This window comes from Harpia harpyja, chromosome 19 (genome assembly GCF_026419915.1).
Source record: "Harpia harpyja isolate bHarHar1 chromosome 19, bHarHar1 primary haplotype, whole genome shotgun sequence".
NCBI lineage: Eukaryota > Metazoa > Chordata > Aves > Accipitriformes > Accipitridae > Harpia > Harpia harpyja.
This window is the reverse complement of record NC_068958.1, coordinates 17,681,407-17,707,472: the sequence shown is the minus strand read 5'-3', so window position 1 is coordinate 17,707,472 and position 26,066 is coordinate 17,681,407. Positions and strand designations below refer to the sequence as shown.

At 68.7% G+C, this 26,066-nt stretch overlaps 1 protein-coding gene across 2 annotated transcripts; it reads right to left on the bottom strand.

Annotated features, from left to right (window-relative positions):
- Window positions 1-287: 287 nt before the first annotated feature.
- CELSR2 (cadherin EGF LAG seven-pass G-type receptor 2) lies at window positions 288-25,275 on the bottom strand. 2 transcript variants are annotated; one of them, XM_052815353.1, is made up of 34 exons: window positions 21,584-25,275; window positions 18,933-19,577; window positions 17,344-17,566; window positions 16,846-16,961; window positions 16,144-16,232; window positions 15,604-15,761; window positions 15,184-15,347; window positions 14,406-14,531; window positions 14,143-14,309; window positions 13,505-13,690; window positions 13,262-13,375; window positions 12,133-12,307; window positions 11,637-11,778; window positions 11,251-11,371; window positions 10,976-11,159; window positions 10,302-10,403; window positions 9,687-9,781; window positions 9,390-9,599; window positions 8,344-8,527; window positions 7,513-7,656; window positions 6,832-7,087; window positions 6,383-6,550; window positions 5,849-5,975; window positions 5,150-5,350; window positions 4,540-4,714; window positions 3,742-3,854; window positions 3,582-3,658; window positions 3,135-3,261; window positions 2,004-2,126; window positions 1,779-1,909; window positions 1,223-1,311; window positions 961-1,112; window positions 562-768; window positions 288-461 (listed from the first exon to the last, which is right to left on the bottom strand). In XM_052815353.1, the coding sequence occupies exons 1-33, from the start codon at window positions 25,263-25,265 to the stop codon at window positions 718-720; spliced, it is 8,817 nt and encodes a 2,938-aa protein (XP_052671313.1). In that variant the 5' UTR covers window positions 25,266-25,275; the 3' UTR covers window positions 288-461; window positions 562-717. The 2 variants fall into 2 exon arrangements, with proteins under 2 accessions (XP_052671313.1, XP_052671314.1); XM_052815354.1 differs by having other exon boundaries at window positions 562-785; window positions 979-1,112.
- Window positions 25,276-26,066: the final 791 nt, after the last annotated feature.

Here is a 26,066-nt window from a genome sequence, read left to right as displayed (position 1 = left end):
GCACCTAATGGGCACCCAACGGGCATCCTTGCACCCAACAGCCATCCTTTCACTTGATAGGCACCCAGTGGGAGTCTTTGCACCCAACGGGCACCCAACAGGAACCCTGGCACCCAACGGGCACCTGTCAGGTACCCTGGCACCCGATGGGCACCCAACAGGCACCCTTGCACCCAAAGGTCGCCCATCGGGCTCCCTAGCACCCATCCATCAGACACTCACTCAGAGCCGGAGGAGTCCTCGTCCACGGTGCCCGCCTTGATGCTCATGGCGATGGGGGTGACGCCGCTGAGCTGCTCCTGCAGGGTCTGGCGGGGGCGGGGGGCGCCGGTGCCCCCCACCCGGCTGCCCTCGCTGCCCGAGGAGGTGGCGGTGCCCGCGGGAGGTGGCGGGGGGGGGCCCGAGGCGCTGGGTGCTGCCCCGCTCGCTGATGGGGGGCAGGCACTTCTTCTTCAGGATGCCTGTGGGATGGGGGGCATCAACCAAGGTTTGGGGGGGGTCCCAGCCTTGAGGTGACCCCCCCACCCCATGGCACCCGCTTGGGTGCGTGGCACCCCATACCTTTGTGGGGGTGTGGCAGGGGCAGCAGCAGGGGGTCCCTGGGGAGCGCCTCGCCATTAAGGCGGGGGGGCTCGCCCCGGGGGGGTCCCTCGCCCCCCGCCGGCTCCACCCGCAGGGTCTCGCTGCCCCCGTGCCCCTCGCTCTCGCTGGCCGTCGTCATGAATTCCCCTGGCCAGTACGGCCGCCCTGGGGCCACCAGGCTGTCACCTGCGGGCAGAGGGGGGCTGCTGGGATGGGCAGGGTGAGGGACACCCCCCATCCCCACTGGGTGCCCACCATCAGCACCCCAGCCACGGTGAGGGACCCCCCCCCCCATGCCCAGTGGGTGCCCTCCCCATCCACACCCCAGACTGGGTGAGGGACCCCCATCCCCACTGGGTGCCCCCAGGCTGGCATTACCGGGGGCTGGGGGGGGACAGGGCGGGCCCGGGCAAGGTGTCCCAGCCAGCGGGGGGGGGCCTCATCCTCGCTCTCGGAGGAGTGCGTGGAGCCATAGGAGCCGCTCCGGTCATCCTCCAGCGACAGGTCACTGTCCGAGTCTGTGTCGTGCTCTGCGGGGAGGGAACGACACACAGGTCAGGGGGTGCCCAGGGACACGACCACCCCCCCTCCCCACCCGGGCTGAGGCCAGGCGCACTCGTTGCACATGTGGTGCCCCTACCCTCAGGCTGGTCCTGGGCGTCGAGGAAGAGCCCCCCTGGCTCGGCCAGCGCCCGCTGACCTGGGCTGCCCGCCAGCCCCGAGTCCTCCCTGCCAGAGAGGGGAGACCTGCACCCATCGGCACCCATCGGCGCCCATCGGCGCCCATCGGCGCCCTGCCACCCCGTCACCTTGGCAACCTGCCATCCCACCACCCACCAGCATCCCACCACTGCGCCATCATGCCACCCACCCACCGCTCCACCACCACGTTCCCCATCACCCAGCTGTCTTGCCACCCCACTACCGTGCCCCCCCCCAGCTCTGCCACCCACCCCACCACCGTGCTGCCATACCACCCCATCAACCCATCGCCCCACCACCATGCCACCCCACCCTCCCCATCACCCCCTCACCCCACAGCCCTGCCACTCCCCCATCATGCCGCCCTACCGCCGTGTCACCCCCCCACCCATCCCATCACCCCCCCCAACCCCGCCACCACGCTGCCACCCCCACCACCCCACCGCCCTGCCACCTCCTCCCTCCCCCCGATGTCATCGTCCCGGTGCGGTTACCGGCGCACGAAGGGGATGTAGCTGTGGTGGCTCTTGCCGGAGCGTGCGGTGCTGTGCAGGGAGCCGGTGGAGCCGCCGGTGGGTGCTGGGTACAGCCGCCCCGCCACGTAGGTGCTGTCGCAGCCATAGGCCTGCCACGGGGACGGGGACATCATGGCCATGGGGGGGTGGCTGCCCATCGCCCCCCCCGGGCCCTGCCCCATTCCAATCCCCCCCGGCACTCACGGAGGTCAGGGTGGATTTGGTGGCCAGCGCGGGGTCGGGGCTGCGCCTGCGGGCGCAGCTGAGCCGCAGGCTCCGCCGCACCTCCTTGCTCAGCACCACGCAGAAGAGGAAGATGAGGGGGCCCTGGGGCGGAGAGGGGGGCACGTGGGCATGGCATGGGGGGGGCGTGCCGGCCACCCCCCATCTGCACACTGCAGGGGACCCCACCGGCACCACAGACAGGTTAAGGGTCCCCCCATGCCCACTGGGTGCCCCCCATTGGCACCCTGGACAGGGTGAGGGACCCCCCCATGCCCACTGGGTGCCCCCCATTGTCATCCCAAACAGGGCAAGGGACTGCCCCGCCCACTGGGTGCCCCCCATTGGGCAGGGTGAGGGACAAGGGACCCCCCCCATACCCACTGGGTCCCCCCCATACCCACTGGGTCCCCCCCATCGGCATCCCAAACAGGGCAAGGGACCCTGTGTGCCCACTGGGTGCCCCCCCAAAACAGGTGAGGGACCTCTGGTACCCACCAGGCACCCAGCAGGAAAGGGCCTCGTTCCTGGGGTGCCCTGTCCTATCACCCCCCCGCCACCCCACGCCGCCACTGGTGTCCCCAGCTGGGCAGCTATAGGGGGAGGGGCAGGGTGCCAGGGCACGTAGGGGTATGGGGGGGGTACGGACACATATGAGGCTGCAGGGAGGTATAGGGTGACACAGGTATGGGGGATGGAGGTATTGGGGGCTCAGGGAGCTATAGGGAGCTATAGGGTTCTATAAGGAGCATAGGGGTGGAGTGGGCATAGAGAAGGATGGGGTAAAGGAGGTGTAGGGGGCACAGGGAGTTATGGGGGGCAGAGGGATGCAAAGGATATAGGTGCTGCAGGGAGGTATAGGGGGCATGGGGATGTATAGGAGCATAGGGGGTATAGGGAGCAGGGGTTGCAGGGAGGTATAGGGGACAGAAGGTATAGGGAGGCACAGGAGGTATAGAGAGGGCAAAAACTGGGTAGGGGATGTAGGGGTAGAGGGGAAGGTGTACGGGGCTGTGGGGGGCACAGGGGGTACGGGGGCTATGGGGAGCACAGGGGGTACAGGGGCTATGGGGGGCACAGGGGGTACGGGGGCTATTGGGGGACCCCGGTCACCTGAAGGCAGTTGGAGACGGCGAAGAGGTAGTGGAAGAGGAGAGCATCGCTGTTGACGGAGAGCAGGGCCAGGAGCCAGGCCAGGCTGGGCAGCGCCAGCACCACCACTGCCGTCTGCAGCCCGGAGCTGGGGGGCATCGCCGTCAGCCCCCCGCCCGCAGCCCTGCCCGTGCCGCTGGCTCTGCGCTCCCCCGTGGGCACCCAGACCGCCTCCCCGGCCACGGGCACCACGTCTGCCCTGCCACCCGTGGGTGCCCCACGCCCTTCATGTGTCCCTGCCACCCACGTGCAGCCTGTGTGCCCCTGTCACCCATGGGCACCTCAGCACCCAGTGCCCCCTGCCACCCAGGGGCGTCCCCACACCCCATGGCTCCTGCCACCCATGGGTGCCCCGGCACCCCATGCCCCGCTGCCACCCACGGGTGCCCCCCCACCCGGGTGACTCACGCCGTGCCCTTCTTCTCGAAGCCCTGCGGAGTGGCGCAGGTGGCCCTGGCCGCCAGCACGAGGAAGAAGATGCTGACCTGTGGGTGCAGAGGGGTGAGCGGGGTGGGGGGCGGGCACCCATGGGGGACCCGGGCACCCCCCCCAGCCCCCCCATACGCACAGCCACGGCGCAGGCGATGGGCCCCGCCAGGCTCCAGACCAGGCTGTCGTGGATGGAGAGCCAGCAGAAGTCGGGGTTGCCGTAGCCCTCGGGGTCCAGCCCCACCGCCAGCCCTGCCCCCACAGGCACGGCTCAGGGGCGGGGCCACGCCGCGGGGGGCGGGGCTAACAGCCAAGGGGCGGGGTTAAGAGAGGAGGGGCGGGGCTAAGGCGGGGTGGGGCATGGGGTGGCATGAGGATGGCACAGGGCTGGGGAGGTGGCTACGCTCTTGGGGGCGGGGCTATGCTGGGTGAGGGCGGGACTATGGCCCTGGGGGTGTGTCTAACATCTTGGAGGCGGGGCTATCATGGAGAAGGGTGGGGCTATGGACCTGGGGGTGTGTCTAAGAGGTTGGAGAGGGCTATGCTCTTGGGGGTGGGGCTATGGTGGCTGAGGGCGGGGCTGAACTCTTAGGGGCATGGCTAAAAAGTTTGGGGCGTGACTATGCTTTTTGGGGCGTGGCAATGCTATTGGGGCGGGGCTGTATGCTTTGGGACAGGGCTATGCTGTTGGGGGTGGGACTGTGCTCTTTGGGGGCGGGGCTATGCATGGAAATGGCACCCCACCCTGCACCAGGTTGAGGGGGAAAGTGTTTTAGGGGGCGGGGCCAAACCTTAGAAGGGGGGGGGGCCACCCAGAGGGTGTCGACCCAGGTGGAGGTGGGTGCCCAGCGGTGGGGGTTCCATGGGGCAGGGCTAGGGCCAGGGGGCGGGGTTAGGCCCAGGGGGGCGGAGCCCGGCCCTGTGGGCGTGCCCTCACCAGTGATGAAGGCGGGCAGCCCCCAGCCCAGGACGTGGTAGAAGCGCATGGGCCCGCGGTCGACGTGGCGGGGCTCGCTGCGGCGCCGGTAGAGGTGCAGCCCCTCCAGCAGCGCCCAGCCCACCGCGCTCATGTAGAGGAACTGCAGCAGGATGGCCACCACCGTGCACGCCAGCTGTGCCCCGCACGTCACTGCCCCGCCCCCTGGACACACCCACCCCGCCCACAGGAGCCCCGCCCATGCAAACCACATGCAGTACCCCTGGAGCCCCGCCCCCTCTGCAGTCCTGCCCATGAAAGCCACACCCATCACTGTAGCTCCACCCCCACATTAGCCCCACCTCCAACCACCCCACCCTGGGAGCCCCACCCCTTTGAGAGCCCACTCCTTTAAGAGGCCCCACCCCTTTGGTAGACCCTCCCCCTTAGGCCCAACCCACCACAGCTCTGCCCACTGGTTAGCCCCGCCCAATGTAGCCCGCCCCCAGGAGCCCCACCCACCAGCATGCCTCAGAGGTGGGGGATCCCCAAGCCCTGAAAGTCCCTCCCACCCGAGCCCCGCCCCCCTTGGCCCCGCCCCAGTTGCCCCCGCCCCCCCCGGGTCGCGCACCGGGAGGTCGGCCTGGTTGATGCCGAGCAAGAAGACGAGCTGGGCGAGGAGGAGGGCGGTGGCACCGTGGCGGCGGATGCTGTGGCGGTTGGAGCGCAGCCCCCGCAGCCCCCCCAGCGCCAGCACGGCCAGCAGCAGACCCGCCAGCCCCACTCCCAGCGAGGCGTAGGTCAGCGCCGCCAGCGGCAGGATCTCCCCGTTCTGCAGCACCGTGGCACCCGTCGGCACGTGCCCGCCATGTGCTGGGCACGCGCCCTGGGGGACACGCCCCTGGGGGACACGCCCTATAGAACCACGCCCCCCCCCCCCTCCCCGGAGCCATACACCCCCCTGGGGGCTTTAGCCCTAGGGGAAACCTCACCCACATTATTCAGCCCCACCCCAATGGAGCCCCACCCATCCTGCTTAGCCCCACCCCACAGGAGCCCCCCCCCTTGCTCCGCCCTGCTGCCATCGGCACCCACACCTCCATCTCTGACCCCGCCCCTTCTGCCAAGCCCCACCCACCTCCTTGTCCCCTCCCCCTTTTCACAAGCCCCGCCCCTGCCACCCTACAGCCCTGCCCACGGCGTGGCACCACCCACCCAGCCTGGTCCCCACGTGTCCCCCTGCCAGCCCCGTCCCCCGTGTGCCCCATGTCCCCATGCCAGGGCCCTGTTCCCGGGTCACCCCCATGCCCCGGGTCCCCCCGTGTCCCACCTCGCGGCGGGAGATGTCCATGAGGACGGCGAAGCTGGTCAGGTGGTGGCACTGGCAGCTGACGTGGCTCCGGTTGCGGAAGACGACCTCGCAGCCCCGCGCCGACCAGCCACCCGTGCCGCCCGCCCTGCACCGGCACCCTCAGCCACCGTCTGGGACACCCACCCCACCCGGGGACACCCACCAGCACCCTCAGCCACCGTCTGGGACACCCATCCCACCCCACCCAGGGACATGGGGACACCCACCAGCACCCTCAGCCACCACCCAGGACACCCACCCCACCCAGGGACACCCACCAGCACCCTGTCCCTGATACCCCCCAGGGTCTGAGCTGCCCAGCATGACCCCATCCCCATGTCACCCACCCGTGACCCCCAGGGACAAGGCCGCCCCATCCCTGCACCACCCACCTAGCCATACCCACCACCATGTGCCACCCCCTCCCTCCCTGCCCATTGGGGCACCCACCCCACCCCGTCCCCATGTCCCCTGTCCCCCCCCGGGGGTGTCCCTGTCCCCCCCCCGGCTCACAGCAGGGAGTGGTTCCAGAAGACGCAGATGGGCTTCGAGCGCTCCTGGGTCTCCAGCAGCCGGAACTGGAGGGTGATGGGCTTCGCCAGCGCCCGCGGTGCCCGTGCCCCCCCCGCGTGCACGCTGATGCTCACCACCGGCGTGTTGATGATAGGGCGCTTAGGCACCCTGGGGTGCACCAGAGTCAGGGTCCCCACCCAGGCACGGGTACCCTGTCACGCTTCTCGGTGCCCTGCTGTGCCCTGGCACCCCACGGGCACCCTCCCTGGGACCCCCCCCATCTCCCAGCACCCCCCTTTCCTGGGGATGCCCTGGGGACACCCCCCTGTCCCCATTGTCCCAGAACCCCACAGGAGCCCTCCCTTGCCCTGGCACCCCATGGGCACCCTCCCAGCCCCCTGTGCCCCGCATGCCCTCGCCCCCTCCCTGCCCCCTGGTCCCGCGGGCACCTGAGGCTGCGCTTGTCGGTGTCGTACTGCTCGGGCAGGAGTCCGGCCAGGGTACGGTAGATGATGACGCTGGCAATGGCCTGGCCCTCGCCCAGTGCCGGGTGGCGCTTGTGCCGGGTCACCAGGGTCACCTCCTCCTCTTCATCCTCCTCCTCCTCCTCCTCCTCATCCTCCTCTGTAGCCTCTTCATCCTCCCCTTCCTCCTCCTCCTGCCCACCCGTGCCCTGTGGTGGCTGCCCGTGCCCAGTGGAGGTGTCTGGGGTGCACGGGCAGGGGGCTGGCATGATGCTCTGCCAGCTTCATGCCACGCTGAGGTCCCCTCATCCCTGCCAGCCCCATGGTCACATCAGGGTCCCCAGCTGTGCCAGTCCCACAGCCATACCAGGATCCCCCCCCCCCAAACTTGCCAACCCCATGTCCATGCCAGGATCCTCAACCCTGCCAGCCCCGTGCCAGGGTCCCCAGTCGTGCCAGGGTCCCCAGTCATGCCAGCCCCATGGCCAAACGGGTGTCCCCCCCCCCCCCCCCCCCGCAAGCCCCATGGATGCAACAAGGTCCCCAACCCTGCCAGCACCATGCTGGGGTCCCCAACCCTGCCAGCCCATGGTTGTGCTGGGGTCCCCCCCACCCCCCAGCCTGTGCCAGCTCCCCCCGACCCCTCATTCCCCCCCCGGGACTCACGCCTGCCCTCGGGGGGCCGGAACACGCTGTCGGGCAGGATGACGGTGGTCTCCAGGTCGGGGGGCTTCTCCCCCCGCAGCGCCTCGTAGCGTGGCAGCCGGGCGCCCGCAAAGCTGCCCTTGTCCAGCCGCACCACCGACACCACTGCGGCACCGTGTCACCCAGGGGCCCCGCGGCACCCTGTGTGCCCGGCACCCACAGCCCCTGGCACCCATGGCCCCTGGCACCCACTGCCCCTGGCACCCCGTGTGCCCAGCACGGACCCCGGCACCCACAGTGCAGGTCCCTGGGTACATGTCCCCTGGGCACACTTGTGGCAGCATCCCTCATGCACACATACACAAATGCCCGTGATCCTGGGCACACGTGTGTCCCTGGGTACATGTAGCAGGGGGCACAGTATTCAGGTCCATGTCACCAGGCACACACATGTCCCTTGGCACATACATCCCCTGGGAGCACACACACACCCACAAGCCTAGTCACACACGTGCTCCCAGACACACGCATGTCCCCATCCCTCGGCACACAGGGACCCACAACCCTGGGCACACACATGCCCACGTCGCCATGTGCACAGGTGTCCTTGGGCACACACCATGTCCCCTGAGCACACGTGTTCCCAGGCACACACACGTCCCCAGGCACACCCATGCCCATGTCCTCAGGCACACATGTCCCCCAGGCACACGCATGTCCCCGTAGCACACGCATGTGCTTGGGGACAGGCGTGTCTCCACAGGACACATCTCCCAGGCACACCCACGTCGCCAACACCACCCCCTCCCTGGGCACACGCATGTCCCCGTCCCTGGGGGGGTCCCCGCTCACCGATGTTGGGGGTGACGATGGTGAAGGGGCTGAGGTAGGTCTGGGGCATGTTCTGCGCCAGGGCGCTGGCGTAGTCCTCGAAGTGCTTCAGCAGCCAGGCCGTGCCCCCCTCCGTCTGCTGGATCAGCTCCCAGTGCCGCTTGTTGCTGGTGTCCAGCAGGGCGCTGCCCACCCGCAGCAGGTTCTGCCGGGACGGGCAGGGGTGGGCAGTGCTGCCGGGTGCCCGTCACCCTGGCATCTGGGCAGGGGTTTTCCCTCCCTCTCTCTGCTTCGCTTCCCTGCAAGGCTCTGTGGGCCGGGGTACCCTGGCACCGACAGCTGGTGCCAGGTATGCTGTAACCCCCCCCCCAACGGTGGGTGAGGCGGTGCCCATCACCCTGGCATCTGGGCTTATGAAAGGGAGCACTGAGCCCACCCCGCCTACAGCTCAGCAATTCCCTGGGGAGCAGGGAATGGAGGAGGTGCCCTGGCACTGCCAGCTGCTCCCAGGCACTCCCTGCCCCAGTATGCACCCCATTTCCAAAGGGTGCCCATCACCCTGGTGTCGGGCCTCCTGCCACCATCCCATGCTCCATTACAGCTCAAGGGGAGGGGGCATCCTGGCACTGCCAGCCAGCCCCACCATCCACCCCTCTCCAAGCATCACCCTGCAGACACAGCCCCACCCCCCCCGCTGCCACGAGGGTGCCCATCACCCTGGCATCTGGGCTTCTCCACCAGCCCATGCTCCCCTGTGAATCACGGCATGGAGGGGGCACCCTGGCACTGCCAGCTGCTCCCAGCCATGCCCTGACCCAGCATGCACCCCCTTCCAAAAGGCTGCCTATCGCCCTGGCATCCAGCCTCCTGCACCAACCCACCCATGAGGGTGCCCATCACCCTGGTGTCAGGCCTCCTCCACCAGCCCACGCTCCCCTGCAGATTAAGGCATGGAGAAGGTGCCCTGGCACCTTTCAAAAGGCTGCCCATCACCCTGGCGTCTGGGTTCCTGCACCAACACCCCCCTCCACCACGAGGGTGCCCATCACCCCGGCGTCGGGCCCCACCTCGGTGAAGTGGACGTCCTGGGTGGCGGCCAGGCGGAAGCCGCGCTGGGCGCTCTCGTGCTGCAGCAGGCGGCTGGCCAGCCGGTACGCCAGGCGCAGGTCGCTGCCGAAGTAGGCGGCCGTGCGGCGGGTGGCATCGTGCAGCTGCAGGGCCACGCGCCGCGACTGCGCCGGGTCCAGCGCCGACTCGTTCCGCGACAGTCGTTCCGCCTGGCGGGCGGCATCGTTAGCGGGGAGGCGGTGGTGGCGTCGTCACCGTCCCCGTCCCCATCGTCCCCCACCCCTGGGGACGCTCACCCAGGCCCGGAGGGCGGCGAAGGCCAGGGAGCTGCAGTTGAAGAGGTTGGGGGGCAGCCAGCCCTTGTGCTCGTCACAGTGCCGGACCGCTGTGCCTGTGGGAACGGTGGGCCGGCGGTGACACCGTGGTGTCACCACCCCTGCCCTGGCCCAGCGGTGACACCGCTGGGTCACTCCACCCAGCTCCGTGCCAGCAATGCCACCACAGCGTCACGCCCCCAGCCCCATCCCAGCTCTGCCACCACCACCACGTCACCCCATCCTGTCCCAGCAGTGCCACCAGAGTGTCACCCCACCCCAGCTCCATCCCAGCAGTGCCACCACACTGTCACCCCCCTTCCCTCTCCCAGCAGTGCCACCATGGTGTCATCCCCCCTCAACTCAGTGGTGACACCATGGTGTCGCCTCCCTGACCCCATCCCAGTGGTGCCACCACCCCCATCCCAGCAGTGCCACCACAGCATCACCCCCCGAGCTCTGTCCCAGCAGTGCCACCACAGTGTCACGACCCCTGTCCCTGTCTCAGCAGTGCCACCATGGTCGTGTGTCCCCCCCCATCTCAGCGTTGCCACCACGGTGCCACCCCCCACCCCGTCCCCGCCCCCCCCCACCTACCGATGGATCCCTTGGGGCAGGGGGCAGCGGCGGGCAGCCCGAAGCGGGTGCGGGGCCACCAAATGCTGGCCTCGATGGCACGGGGACAGCTGTCGTAGTTGACTGTGGGGCAAAGCAGGGCATCACGCTGGGGTGACAGCAGTGGCACCCAGGGTGACAGCAAGATGACAGCAGGGTGACAGCAGGGTGACAGAAGGGTGACAGTAGGGGCACCTGGTCGCTGGCACCCAGGGTGACAGCAAGGTGACACAGGGTGACAGCAGGGTGACAGCTGGGTGACAGCAGGGGGTACCTCATCGCTGGCACCCAGGGTGACAGCAAGGTGACATAGGGTGACAGCAGTAGCACTTGGTTGCTGGCACCCAGGGTGACAGGAGGGTAACAGCAAGACGACATAAGGTGACAGCAGGGTGAAAGCAGGGTGACACAGGTTGACAGCAAGGTGACAGCAGGGGCACTTGGTTGCTGGCACCCAGGGTGACAGCAAGGTGACACAGGGGTTCAGCAGGGGGGTGACAGCAGTGGCACTCGGTTGCTGGCATCCAGGGTGACAGAAGGGTGACAGCAAGGTGACAGAGGGTGACAGCAGGGTGACAGTGGTGCCCAGTCGCTGGCACCCAGGGTGACCCAGGGTGACAGCAGATTGACGGTGGCACCCAGTCCCCATCACCCACCTTCGCAGCCACTGGCTGTCACCTCGGCGAAGGGGTTGTCACAGCGGTCGCAGTGGCGGCCGATGACGCCGGCCTTGCAGGGACACTGCCCGCTGGTGGCATCGCAGAGGCGGGACAGGGACCCGGTGGGGTAACAGTCGCAGAGCAGGCAAGAGTCGCTGCCCACCGGGCGGTAGTGGTTCTCCTGGGGGGGTGACGGGTGGCACCATTCGGGGGGGTTGTCACCGTCCCCCTGGGGCCACCGTGGGCACAGGACGCTGGGGACGGGGACTCACCTTGCAGCGACACTCGCCTGTCGTCTTGTTGCAGTCGGGGTCGAAGCCCTTGGTGACGTCGCAGCTGCAGGGGCCGCAGGTGGGGTGGCCCCACCACCCCCGCGGGCACGGCTGGGCCTCCCTGCCCGGGTGGCATCGCACAATGTGGCACGGCGTGGCACGGCGTCCACGTCCAGCACCGCCACCCTGCTTGTCCCATGCCCACCCTGTCCCTTGTACGGCCACCGTGCCACCTGCATGGGCATCACGTCCCTTGCACGGCCACTGTGCCCACCCTGTCCCTTGCACACCCACCATGCCCCCTCACACATCCAGCAAAAGGGATGGGCACGTGCGAGTGCAACGGGCGCCGCGCTCGCGCGTGCCCATCCCTCGCCGCTACTCACTTGTGCTCGCAGTAGGGACCGAAGTGACCCTGGGGACACTCGCATGTGTAACCATGCGCCGAGCCTGGTTTGCGGGCGCAGGTGGCCGGGGACTGGCAGGGGTTGAGGGCGCAAGCGCTGACGCAGCTGTCACCGAAGTAGCCTGGGCATGAGGACGGGCATGGTTGGGGACATCGTAGAGAGGGGGTGTCACCGGGGAGGGTGGCAGTGCCCAGGGAGGGTGGCAGTGCCCTGGGGAGGCAGTGCCGTGGGGACAGTGATGGGGGGGTGGCAGTGCCCAGGGAGGGTGACAGTGCCCTGCAGGTGGTGATGGGGGTGGCAGTGTCCTGGGGACAATGATGGGGGGGTCCAGGGAGGGTGGCAGTGCCCTGAGGACAGTGATAAGGGGGGTGGCAGTGCCCAGGGAAGGTGGCCACGCCAATGGCAGCAGTGCCAGGAGTGGCAGTGCCCAGGGGACAGTGAGGGGTGGCAGTGCGGGGTGTCCCCGGGCCCTCACCGGGGTGGCAGCGGCAGGAGAAGCTGTCCCAGTCGTCGCTGCAGTAGCTGTGGGGGGGGCAGGGCCCCGAGTCGCAGGGGTCGGGCAGGGCACAGCCCCCCTCCACGTTCACCCTTGCCGCCTGCGCCACGCTCAGTGCCACCGCGCTGGCCGCCGTCTCGCCCACGCGCACGCCCTGCGTCACCGCCGCATCGTCACCCCTCCTGCTGTGCCTCAGTTTCCCTCGCTAGAATCTGGGCCCCTCCCTCCATGCCACCCTATCCCCACATCAACGTACCCCCAACCCTGCCCCAGGAATTATGCCCACGCCCCCGTGCCCACATCCCTGTCCCCATGCCCAGCCCCAGGGCCGTGTCCCTGTGCCCCCGCGGCCCCGTGCCCATGTGCCCCTCGACCCCACGTCCCATGTCCCTGTACTCATGTCCCTGTGCTCATCCCCTGTGCCCAAACGTCCCACGTCCCTGTGCCTTGTGCCCATACCCACATCCGTGTGCCCACGTCCCCATGTCCCCACATCCCACTGCCACGTGTCCCACGTCCCCATTCCCTGTGCCCATACGCCCATGTCCCCATTCAATGTCCCCATGCCAATACCCTGTGCCCATGTTCCCACGTCCCTGTGCCCATGCCCCTGACCCCCGCTGCCGTGCCCGTGTCCCCACGCCCTATGCCACATCCCAAAGCCCATACTCCCCTGTCCCTCTGCCACCACCCCCGTGCCCATACGCCCCACGCCTCATGTCCCTGTGCCCAGATGTCCCATGTCCCCATGCTTTGTGCCCATACCCATGTCCCTGTGCCCATGTCCCCATGCCCGTGTCCCCACATGCAACCAACGTCCCCCTGCCTGTTACATCCCACGTCCCCACGCCACACACCCGTACGCATGCCCCTGTGCCCCTGTCCCTATTTGATGTCCCCATGCCCTGTGCCCGTGTCCTTAACCACGCTCCATGCCCACGTCCCTGTGCCCATACCCGTGCCCCCCCCACCGTACCCATGTCCCCACGCCCTATGCCACGTCCCCAAGCCCATACCCCCCTGTCCCTTTGCCACCACCCCTCTGCCCATACGCCCAATGTCCGTGTCCCCCTGCCCTATACCCAACACCCCCTGCCCGTGCCCGTACCTGCAGGCAGCCACGGAAGCCCTGCTCCACGGTGCCGCCGTCACCCGCCAGCCCCCCCACGCTCAGCGTCCGCAGCCGCAGCCCCTGCAGCTCCCCGGCCACATCGGCCACCGCCTGCGGGCACGGGGGGGGGGGGGCACTCAGACACCCATGGGTGTCATGGTGGCACCCATGGGGTGAGCAGAGCGGCGTGCCAGCCCCGTGCCTCAGTTTCCCCCCCCCACCCCGGGGGTCCCAGCCTACCTGGTGGCGGCCATAGTCGAGGGCGAGGAGGAGGAGGGTGGCGGGGGGGGGGCGGCCAGGGGCCCCCCGCAGCTCCAGCTGGAGGTGGTGCCAGTCGCCGTCGTTGACCTTGGCGTGGGGCAGCCGCAGCCAGGCCAGGCGGGAGCCCCCCTGCCAGACGCCCGCCTCCGCCTGCCCCTCGCTCAGCTGCCGAGAGGGACGTCAGTGCCCCCCGCACCCTGGGGGGGGGACAGCCCTGGCACTGCCCCCAGGGCAATACCCCCCACCCAGGGCAATACCCCCTCCCAGGGGCAGCCCCCCCCCAAGGGTAATTCCCCCCCCCCCAGCACTGTCCCCCAAGCCAACACCCCCCCAGAGTGCAATACCCCCCACGGGTGGCACCCCCCTGGCACTGCCACCTCCCAGGGCAATACTCCCCCCATGGCAATACCCCCCCAAGGGAAGGACCCCCCCCCAGTAATACCCCTATGGCAATACCCCCCTCCAAAGGAAATACCCGCCCAGGGCAATAACTCCCCACCAAGGGCAATACCCCCCCAAGGCCAATATCCCCCCCCGGCACTGCCCCCAGGGCAATACCCCCTATGCCAATCGCCCCCCCCCATAGCCACTCCCCACCCCGTCCCCGTGGGGCACACCTGGAGGGTGAGGGTGGCGCGGGGGCCAGCGGTGGCCCGCAGCAGCAGCCCGCGGGGGTGGCGGGTGCGGAACATCAGCCCCAGGTGCCAGGGCAGGGTGATGGGCAGTGCCAGCCCGCTCCAGGACACCCGGCTGCTGCCCAGGAACCGCTGGGGGCTCGCCATCTCTGCGGGGAGACGGGGTGTAGGGTGGGTGCCAACCTACCCCCACCCCCACCACGGAACCCCCATGGCCACCCCGGTGCCCCCCCCCCGCCCCGTACCTTCCTGGCAGGTCTTGCCCCCGAAGCCCAGCGGGCAGCGGCAGCTGAAGCTGTCCCACTCGTGCACGCAGGTGCCACCGTTGTGGCATGTGCTGGCGTCGCAGAGGGTCTTCTTGGCAGGGCAACCTGCGGGAGGGGACATGGGGCTCACACCACCCCCCCCCCCCCATCTCTTGGGACCCCAGCCCCATGCCCCCCCCCCCCAGCCAGCCCCATGGCCTGTCATGACCCAGTCCCATGTGCCCATGCCTGGGGGGCACCGAGACCCTCGGGCACTGGGTCCCAAGTCTCCCGAACCATTCTCCAGCCCTATGGTGCTGGCATGGTGCCACCCCCAGCCCTCGATCCAGCCCCACACCCTGGCACCCCAACAGCCCCATATGGCCCAGCCCCATGCCCAGAGAGCACAGAGACCCCCCGGGCACTGTCGCAGCCCCACATGCCCTCGATCCCCCTCCAGCCCTGGCACTCCCTGACCCCATGTCCCCATGCCCAGGGGACACAGGCCTCCATGCCCCCTGGATCCCCATCTAGCCCCACAGCCCCGGCACCCCCTTTACCCCATATCCCCCAGCCCCACGTTCTCATGCCCACGGGGCACAGAGACCCCCAAGCGCTGCCCAGCTCCATGCCCCATGGATCCCCCTCCAACCCCACAGCCCTGGCACCCCCCAGACCCCAACCCACACCCAGTGGGCACAGCCCCCTCCCACCCCCAGTCATCTCCCCAGCCCCATACCCCCCTGCCCCCCTCCCCGTGCACCCCTGTGCCCCTCACCGGGCAGGGTGCCGTTGTTGGCGATGAAGGCGGCCATGTCGACGGGGCGCTGGTCAATGTGGAGGTGCCGCATGCACCCCACGAACTGCCGGCTGCGGATGGGGAAGCTCTCGGGCAGGGTGGGCACGCCGCCCAACAGCAGCGGCCCCGTCAGATCCAGCGACCTGCAGCACCCGCCGTCACCCATGGGGACCCCGAGGGACCCCTAAGGGACCCCTAACCCCCCCCACCCATGGGGACCCCAAGGGAACCTCCCACCCATGCCCTAACCCATGGTGACCCCAAGGGACCCTCAAGGGACCCCCCACCCATGGGGACCCCAAGGGAACCTCCCACCCATGCCCTAACCCATGGTGACCCCAAGGGACCCTCAAGGGACCCCCCACCCATGGGGACCCCAAGGGACCCCCCCCGCCTTACTTCTTGCTGCCAGACTGGGTGCCCTGGGCGGCACAGGAGTAGTTGCCCAGGACGGGGCCGAACCGGAGGGCCATGCCGGTGTCACAGTCGTCCACTGTCACCACGGCCACTTTCTGCTCCGAGGGGCCTTGGGGCAGCCCCGACCGCCCCAGCACCGGCTGTGGGCAACGCCTGAGCCGTGGGACCCGGGCCGCCCCCGGCCCCACAGCCTTCATCCCGCTCCTTGTCCTCCCTCTTCCCCCCAGCACCCCCAAACCCCCACCCTGCTCCCCTCTATCCCCCCAACTCCCACCATGCTCACCCCATCCCTCCCTCCCCCAAACCCCCACTCTCCATCCCCCCAAACCCCTTCCCTGCTCCACTCCATCCCCCCCCAGACCCCCACCCCACTCCCCTCCCTCTCTGTTCCCCCAAACCCCTGCCCTGCTCCCATCCATCTCTGTCCCCCCAAATTCCCACCCTCCATCCCCTCTTCCTCTGTCCCCGCCAAACCTCACCCCACTCCCCCCCAAAACCCTGTGCCCCCCAGAATGCCCCCACCTTGTTGTAGTAGTGGAGCTGGACCCGGTGCCACTGCCCATCGCTGACACCGCCTGGCACGAAGGGTGACACCGTGGTGGTGGTCTCACCTGTGGGCACCAGTGGTCAGGGAACAGCCCGGGGAGGGGAGGGGGCACGGGGGGGGGGGCGAGTGATGGGAGTGCCAGGGCTGCAGTGCCATGGGGACAGTGCCAGGGACAGGATGCCTGGGATGCAGTGCCAGGCAGTGCCCAGAATGTAGTGCCAGGGACACGACACATGGGATACAGTGCCAGGGATGCAATGCCCAGGATGCAGTGCCAGGGATGTAATGCCAGGGATGTAATGCCTGGGGTGCAGTGCCAGAGATGTACAGCATGGGACGCAGTGCCAGGGATGTGATACCCAGGACACGTGCCAGGGATGCAGTGCCAGGCAGTGCTGGGGACACGATGCCTGGGATGCGATGCCAGATATGTACAGCATGGGATGCAGCGCCAGGGATGCAGTGCCAGGCGGTGCCGGGGAGGTACAGCATGGGATGCAGTGCCAGCGACATGATGCCCAGGATGCGTGCCCGGGATGCAGTACCAGGCAGTGCCGGGGATGTATAGCATGGGATGCAGTGCCAGGGATGCAGTGCCAGGCAGTGCCAGGCATGCAATGCCCGGGAGGGAATGCCGGGGATGCCGTGCCGGGGTGCGGCGGGCGCGATGCCCGTACCTGCTGAGAAGGTGAGCTGGACCTGCTCGCCCACGATCTCCAGCGCCACGAAGTCGTGCTTCTCGTTGAAGCGCCCGTTGTAGAGCAGGAGCCCGTCCCGCTCCTTGGTGGCAAACCTGGTGCAGGGACGAGTGCCAGGCTCTGCCCATCGCCCCCCCCGGCCCCCTGCCATGCCCCCCAAGCATGCCCCGTCACCCCACAACTCCCTGGCCTGCCCCATGCCCCGTCACCTTGCGCCCAGCGGGACACACTGGCACCCATCGCCCCACTGCCCCCATGGGGTGCCCCCCACCCCATTGTCCCCATGCCAAGGGGTCACCCCACCACTCCACACCCCGTTGCCCATGGGACACCCATCACCCCACGCCCCATCGCCCCAGATGATGCCAACGGAGCACCCATCACTCCACACCCCACTGCCCATGGGATACCCATAACCCCACACCCCATCACCCCAGATGATGCCCACGGGCCCCCCCTTGCCCCCCCAGGGCTCACGTCAGGGCGAGGGTGAAGTGGAAGCGCTGGCGGAGGCCGCGGAAGGTGAGGAAGGAGCGCGGGGGGAAGCTGCGGGTGCTCATGGTGCAGAAGGGCTTCTCGTAGTGCCCGGGGGGGCACTGGCAGCGGAACCCCCCCACCAGCAGGTTGAGGCAGGTGCCCCCGTTGCGGCAGACCCCCGGGGCGCAGCGGCCCCCCCGGGCGCTCAGCTCGCAGCGCTCCCCTGCGCGAGGCCCAGCTGGCACCCGGCACCGTGCCCAGGGTGCCGGGCACCCCCTGCACCCCCAAAATGGGGGAGGGGGGGTGGGGATCCCCTCCTCACCCCCCCCATCAGCTCCAGAGAGGCTTCATCCCCAGCTCCATTGCCGTGGCAACCACCTCCCGTCACCATGGCAACTGAGTCAAAGCCCCCCCCCCAGCATCCCCTCCCCCACCAGCTGGCACCCCCCCACCCGGGTGTCCCGTGGGGGCTGGGGGTGCTCAGGGGTCCCCAGGGCAGGTGGGGGCTGTCCCCAGTGCCACCAGTCTCCCAGTGACCATGGTGTGTCCCGTCTCCCCCCCCAGGCCAGCCGTGGTGGGGAGCAGATGGCCGGGCCACCGCGGTGGGGACGGGGTGTCCCTGCACCCCAGGGTGTCCCCCAGGCTCTGCCGCCACCAGTGTCCCAGTTCCCCCGCCGACCTCCTGCAGGGACCTCGCTGGGGTGGAGGGACAGAGGGGACAGGGGACCAGACATGGAGGGTGATGGGAGGACAGGAGGGGGGACAAGGGGGGACGTGGGAGGGGGCGAGGGGTGGGGGACAATAGGGAGAGAGGGCAGAGGGAGGGGGGTGCGGTGGCGAGAGGAGAGAGGAAGGTGGAGAGATGGAAGAGAGGAGGAAGATAAAGGTGTTGGGGACAAAGGGGAGGGGGAGGGAGGATGGAGAGATGGCTGGGGGGCAAGGGAGGGAGGGATGGCCGGAGGGATGGCCAAGGGACGATGGCCGACAGAGGGACAGCTGAGGAAGGAACGGGTGACGGAGGGCTGAAGGGGAGCAGGCTGAAGGGACGACCACGATGGATGGTGGAGGGCCAGCAGAAGTAGGGATAGATGAGGAAGGCTGAGGGGGGGTGGGATGAAGGCTGATGGGGATGGCTGATGGAGGACTGGAGTGGGACGATGGGGATGGATGATGGAGGGACACCAGAAGGAACAGACGATGGAGGGCTGAGGGGGAGTGGGGTGAAGGGATGTTGGGGGAAGGATGATGGAGGGATGGAGAGCTGAAGGGAAGGAGGAAGAAGGGATGATGGAGCTGGATGATGGAGGGACAGAAGTTAGAGAGGACGGAGGGCTGCAGGGGAGCTGGCTGAAGGGATGATGGTGATGCATGATGGAGAGACAGCTGAGGAAGGGATAGTTGAAGGGCAGCTGTTTGAAGGGATGATGAGGATGGACACCAAAAGGAAGGGATGGATAGAGGACGGAGGGCTGCAGAGGAGCTGGCTGAAGGGATGATGAGGATGGACACCAAGAGGACAGGATCACTGCTGGAGGGCCGAAGGGGAACGGGACAAGGTGACACCAGGGACGGATGCGCCCGGCTCTCACCGGTGAAATCCTCGTGGCACTCGCAGGTGTAGCCGCCCTCGCGGCTCCGGCACCGCCCGTTGCTGCCGCATGGGCTGGAGTAGCAGAGGTCGATCTCCGTCTCGCAGTAGTCGCCGGTGAAGCCAGGTGGGCAGCGGCAGCGCAGGCCGGTGACGGGATGGATGGGGCGGAAGAGGATGGTGTCGGAAGCGAGGAAGGGCGCCGAGCTGTCGAATTGGAGGACGGAGACGCAGCGCATGTAGTTCTCGCAGGGCTCGCGCAGGCAGATGTTGTCGTCGAAGGGCAGGACCCGCTGGGCCGAGATGGCGGCCAGCAGCGAGCGGTTGAGGTAGAGCCGCTCCTGCAGCTCCTCGGAGGAGAAGAAGCGGGCGCCGTGCCCCGAGGCGGGCAGCAGCACTGAGAGGCTGACGTTGAGGATACGGGCGGTCCCCACGTCCGTGTCCGTTTGGATATTGAAGAGGACGACGCGGTGGCGGGGGGTGGCCAGGACGGCTGCCACCCCCTCTAGGAAGCGGCTGAGCAGGGGGGAGAGGAATCGCTCCTGGGACATGTCGGCCAAGCGCAGGGTGATGCTGTTGCTCAGCATCTCGTCCGTGATCACCGTCACCCGCAGCGTGCACTGGGCTGTCGCGCTGTGGACCCCGTCTGTGTGTGGGGGGGGGGGACGTGGAGGGGTCAGTGGCAGCGCCGACCACCGCAGGATGGGGACGGCGGTGGTGATGGGGCACCCATCCCGCTTCGCCACCATGGGATGGGGACGGTGGGATGGGGACGGTGCTGGCTACGGGGTGCCTGACCTACTCAGCCACCACGCAATGGGGACAGCACTGGTTATGGGGTGCCCGTCCCACCCAGCCACTGCAGGATGGGGACAGTGCTGGCTATGGGGCACCCATCCCACTTGGCCACCATGAGACGGGGATGGCGGGATGGGGATGGTGCTGGCTATGGGGCTGGTGCTGGTTATGGGGCACCCATCCCACTCGGCCACCACAGGGTGGGGCCAGCGGGACGGGGCCGGTGCTGGCTGTGGGGTGCCCGTCCCGCTTGGCCACCACGGGAGGGGGATGGCACTAGTACGGGACACCCGTCCTGCTCAGCTACCGCGGGATGGGGACAGCACCCGCTCTGGGGCACCCATCCTGATGGCCACTGTGGGATGGGGACAGCACCCGCTCTGGGGCACCCATCCTGATGGCCACTGTGGGATGGGGACAGCGCTGGCTACAGGGCACCCATCCTGACTCACCCAGCAGTGCCATGGGGCAGGGAGGGGTTGGGGGGCAAAGGCTCTGCCCGGCACTGGGGCACCCACCTTCCTCCTCCTCCTCCTCCTGGCCAGGATGAGGGGCAGCGGGACATGGGACAGATGGAGAGCGGGCGGTGGGCGGACAGATGGATGGAGGGAGAGTGGCGGGGGGGGGCGGGGGAAGGGAGAAGGGGGTGACGCCAGGGTGGGGGGGGGTGGCAGGGGGCTGGGGCTGCCCGGTGGCCCGTGGCCCGTGGCCGGCGGGGGGGTTGCCATGGCTGCGGCCGCGGGGGCCCAGCTATGGCCGGACCCTTTGTTCCCCTCCCAGCTGCCCCCGCGTTGAGGGGGGGCACGGCCTGGGCATGGGGGGCTCCCTGCCCCCACCCTTTGTGCCCTGGGCCCCCCCCCCCCCCCCCCCTTTGTGAAGTTGGAGCAGGGACCCCAGCCCAAAGGGGGGTCTGGGGGGGTACAGGAGGTGATGGGGGACACGTGGCTGGGGACAAGGGACATCACGGCATGGCCCGTGACTCAGTTTCCCTCCCTGCCTGGGGGAGGCTGAGGAGCCACTCCCCCACCCCAGGGTGACCCCCCCTGGCAGCACCCACCGGCCCCCCCAGCCCAAAAGGCGCCAAGCACCACCGGCACAGCCCCCCCTTGGCCCCTTCCCACCAGTGACCCCCCCAAACAGATGCACTGGCTTTGGGGACCCCCCCAATAGAGAGGCCAGGGTGCCAGGACTCCCCCAAATACACACAGCAGGCCCTGTGCCCCCCCCAAATACAAGTGTTGGGGCCTTCTGGAAACACATGCATTGGGGTGCCAGGACCACCCCCAAATACTGCACTGGATCCTGAGCCCCCCTCAAATTCACCCATCGGGCCCCCCTTAACATACACATAAGGGTACCAGGACCCCCCCATGCACACACCAGGCTCTTCCCCCCCCAAATACATGCACAGGCCCTGCACCTCCCCCAAGCACACACAGTGGGCCCTGCCCCCTCCAAACGCACACAGCAAGGTGCCAGGACCCCCCCCTAAATACACACACAGGGTCCTGCCCCTCCAAACCACTGCTACAGGGTCCTGACCCCCCCCACCCCAAAACATGCACTGGGTTATTGGACCCCCCCCCAGACACCCCAGGACTGAAGTTGGGGGTGGAGAAGCAAAAGGGGGAGCTGGGGACCCCAACTGCTTCCATCTGGGATGTCGGGGTTGGGGGCACAGCATCCTCATTATCTCCCCCCCCCCCCCAAATCTGGAGGAGGCAGTCAAGATGGGGTGGTGGGACGCCCAAAACATCTCAGGGCCATGTAGAAGGGTGGGGAGCACCCACAAACACTTCCCCAGTCCCAAACCTTGGGCCTCCAAGCCACCCCAGCCCAGGACAGGGGTCTTACCCGAGACGGAGACCCTCATGACAGCCTCCAGCGGGCGGTTGTTGTCCAGGGCAGGGCTGAGGCGCAGGTCCCCGCTGTGGGGGTCCAGCAGCACCAGGTTGAGCTCGTTCCCCTGCTCAAAGGCATAGGTGAGGCTGTCGGAGACGTCGGGGTCGTGGGCTGGGATGCGGCCGATGACCCCCCCAGGGAAGCTGCCCGAGCGGTTGGTGATGTAGTTGTTGAAGAGGATCTCGAAGTTCTTGAGTTGGGGGCTGTTGTCGTTGGCATCGCGAAGGCGAACATGGACCGTGGCCCGGCTGACCAGGGGGGCCGAGGTGGCTTGGACCACCATGACGTACTCCGCCTTGGACTCGTAGTCCAGGTCGGCCAAGGCGGTGAGCTCGCCGGAGAAGATATCCAGCTGGAAGACCTCAGGGATATTGCCCTCCACAATCTGGTACATGATTTGGGCGTTGGTGCCCTCATCGGGGTCAGTGGCCGTGATCCGGGCCACCACTAGCCCAATGGGGCTGTTCTCCTCCACAAAGATGTCGAACTCGTCCCGCTCAAAGACGGGTGGGTTGTCATTGACGTCCAGCACCGTCACTTGGATCTCCACCGGTGTCCGCTTGGCCGGGACCCCCTTATCGACGGCGAATGCCCGCAGGGCGTAGAGCGGCACGTTCTCCCGGTCGAGGCGGCGCAAGGTGCGGACGATGCCAGAGGTGGACTCAATGATGAAGTCACCGTCCCCATCATCACCACCTTGGAAGGTGTAGAAGACCCTGCCATTGAGCCCCGAGTCACGGTCAGTGGCAGATACCTGAAGGACGCTGGTGAAGGCGGGCACATCCTCGTAGACAGAGCCCTGGTAGGAGTCACGGAGGAACTGGGGTGCGTTGTCGTTGACGTCACTCACCAGGATCTCCAGGTAGGTGGTGTCGGACTTCTGTGGGATGCCATTGTCACGCGCCGTGATGGCCAGGGTGTAGGACACCTGGTCCTCGTAGTCCAGCTCCATCTGGGTGGTGACGGCCCCCGTCTCGGCGGCGATGCGGAACTGGGGGATGCTGTCCTCCATCAGGTAGGTGATGCGGGCGTTCTCCCCCGTGTCCTCATCCGTGGCGCTGATGACCACCACCGTGGTGCCCACTGGCCGGTCCTCGTTGACGTTGACAGTGTAGTGGGAGCTCTGGAAGACGGGTCGGTGGGTGTTGGCGTCAGTGACGTTGACGACCACCTGGGCCGTGTCCTGGCGGGTGCCGTCAGAGGCGGCGATGGTGAGGAGGTACTGCCGCTCCAGCTTGTAGTCCAGGGGCAGGGCGAGGGAGATGAGCCCACCGCCGCTCTGGCTGGTGATGGAGAAGCGGTTGCGGGTGTTGCCGCTGGAGATCTGGTAAGTGATGACGCTGTTGGCATCACGGTCGACAGCGGAGACGGTGAGGACGCTGGTGCCCACCGCCGCGTCCTCGTTCAGGCGGGCGCTGTACTCCCGTTGCGTGAACTCGGGGCTGTTGTCATTGACGTCCAAGATGGTGACGCTGACGCTGGCCGAGGAGGCCATGGGGGGGTTACCCTGGTCCTGCGCCTCCACCCCGAAGTTGTAGAAGTCCACCACCTCCCGGTCCAGCTCGGAGGCCACCACGATCCACCCGGTGCTGTTGTTGATGGTGAAGGGGAAGCCGGCGCCAGTCTCCAGGAGGGTGTAGACCAGCCGGCCATTGTCACCCGAATCGGCATCGATGGCTTGAACGTGGATGACGGAGTAACCCACCGGCACGTTCTCCAGCACGGTGGCCTGGAAGGGCGTGCTGACAAAGATGGGGGCATTATCGTTGACATCCAACACCTGGATGGTGACCAAACCGCTGATGTTGGAGAGGGGCGGGCGGCCACCATCCTGTGCCCGGATCCTTAGGGTGAACTCCTTGCTGACCTCATAGTCCAGGGGGCTGACCACGTCCAGCGCGCCCGTCTGCGCGTCGATGTAGAAGTGGCCGCGGGTGTTACCGCTGACGATGCTGTAGTGCACCAGGGCGTTGCTGCCCTTGTCGCGGTCAGTGGCTGTCACCCGCAGCACGGCCGAGTTGGGCGCCACGTCCTCGGGGACCTGCGCCACGTAACGCTTCTCACTGAACTGCGGCGCGTTGTCGTTGTCGTCCTCCACGGCGATGCGGACGGTGGCCGTGGCGCTGCGGGGTCCTGGCTCCTGGCCTTGATCCGTGGCCTCCACCAAGAGCTCAAAGGCCTCCACCGCCTCACGGTCCACAGGGCCACGGGTGCGGATGACGCCCGAGCGGGGATCGATCTCAAAGACCTCGTTGGCGCCGCCGGCGTTGAGGAGACGGTAGAGGACGTTGGCGTTGGGACCAGCATCCCCATCAGTGGCCCGCACCGTCAGCACTTCGTAGCCCACCTCCAGGTTCTCCCGCACGCTCTCCCGGTACTCAGGCTGCTCAAAGGCTGGATCGTGGTCGTTGGCGTCGCTCACCGTCACCGTCAACGTGGCCATGGCGCTGCGCCGCGGTGTCCCGTGGTCCACAGCCGTCACCCGGAAGACGTGGGTGCTCTTGCTCTCGCGGTCCAGGGGGGTGGCGGTGGTGACGGCCCCGGTGATGGGGTCCATGGCGAAGAGGGCGTCGGAGCGGCTGTCGAAGAGGGTGGCCATGGTGTAGTGCAGCCGGCCCGCCTCCCCCTCGTCGGGGTCCACTGCCGTCACCCGCGTCACCGGTGTCCCTGCCGGCCGGTTCTCCCCCACCGAGGCCTGGTAGCTGGAGGGCTGGAACTGCGGTGCCGTGTTGGGGCTGCGGCGCCAGCGGGAGTGGCTGCGGGTCACGGGGCTCCTGGTGGCCCCTGTGGTCAGGGGGTTCCCAGCATCCCCAGTGCCCGTCATCCCCCTGGTGCTACTGGTACTCTTGGGGACTTTCCCAGTGTCCCCACTATGTCCAGCATGCCTGGTGTTCCTGTTATCCCTGGGGACTTTCCCAGTCTCCCCAGTGCGTCCAGTAGCCCTGGTGTTCCTGGGGACGTGGGTGCCCCTGGTGTCCCCAGCGTGCCGAACATCCCCGGTGCTCCTCACGTCCCTGGTGCTCCTGGGCTCCGTGGGGATGTCGGTGTCCCCAGTTTCCCCAGCGTGTCCAGTATCCCCGGTGTCCCCGGGGACTTGGGTGCTCCCGGTACCTCCATGGCCTTGGGCACCCTCGGGGCTCCCGCTGCCTCTCGTGTCCCCGCTGCCGCCGGGGCTCCCGGTGCCGCCGATGCCTCGGCAACCCCCGCCGCCGCCGCCGCCGCCGTCCCCGCTGGAAGCACCGGCGCCCGGTGCGGTCCCAGCGCCGCCGCGGTCCACGGAGCCGCCCGTGGCCGGGGAGGGCCCGGCGCCGCCGCTGTCCCCGGTGCCGCTGGAAGCGCCGGTGCTCGAGGAGGGCCCCGCTCCGCCGCTGTCCCCGGTGCCGCCGGAGCCGCCGCTGTCCCCGGTGCCGCCGCGGGGCCGAAGCAGCGGCAGGAACGCGCCGGGCGGGCAGGTGCCGGTGCCGACGCCGACGCCGGTGCCGATGTCGGTGCCGGTGGCGGGTCCCGGGGGCGGGCGGCGGGGCTGGCCCGGCGCGGGCAGCAGCAGCAGCAGCAGCAGCAGCAGCGGCGGCGGCGGCGGCGGCGGCGGCGGCGGCAGCCGGAGCGCGGCCCCGCGGGCGGGCGGAGCGCCCATGGCGCGGTGCGGCCGCTGCCGCCGGTGCCCGCTGCGCCCCGCGCCGCCGCCTGCGCCCCTCCCGCCGCCCGCGCGCGCCCGCCGGGGCGGGGCCGGCCGCTGCACCGACCTGCGCCGCGCTTAAAGGCGCCGCCGCCGCTTCTCCCCCCCCCCGCAGCCACCGCCCCCCCCGGGCCCCGCCGGCGGTACCGGCCCCGCCCGCACCGGCGGCAGCGGGGGGCAGCGCGGGCCCGGGCACGGGGCGGAGGGCGGGGGTGGGGGGGTGGGGGGGTGTGTGCTGCCCGCTGGCGGAGCGTGGGGATGGAGAAGGGCACGGAGAGGCGTGGGCGTTGCGCACGCCCACCCACGCGTGTGAATTGCGCACACGGACGCTGGCCCGTCCACCCGCGCGTTGCACGCGCAGACAGGTTGCGCACACGCGCGTTGCACACGCGCACGGCTCGCGCACACGCGCGACGCAGACGCGGGGCGCGCACATACAGCACGCGCGTGACACCCCCCACCCCCCCCATGTGACTGCTGCAGGCTGTGACACCCCAGCACGCGGGGGTCCCCACACCCCACCCCGGTGCCAGCCCCGCCATGCCACTCCGGCCGGCCCCATCGCACCAGGACTGGGGGGGTTACTGGGACAAACTGGGAAGGACTGGGAGGTGTGGAGGACTGGGAAAACTGGAATGGACTGGAGACACGGGGAGCAGGGAGGGGGGTCGTATCCCCACGGGGGCTCAGCGGGGCGGAGGGGGCCGTGGGTGCAGCCCCTGCCCCCAGCCCGCCTGGCACCCATCCTGGCAGCCGGCG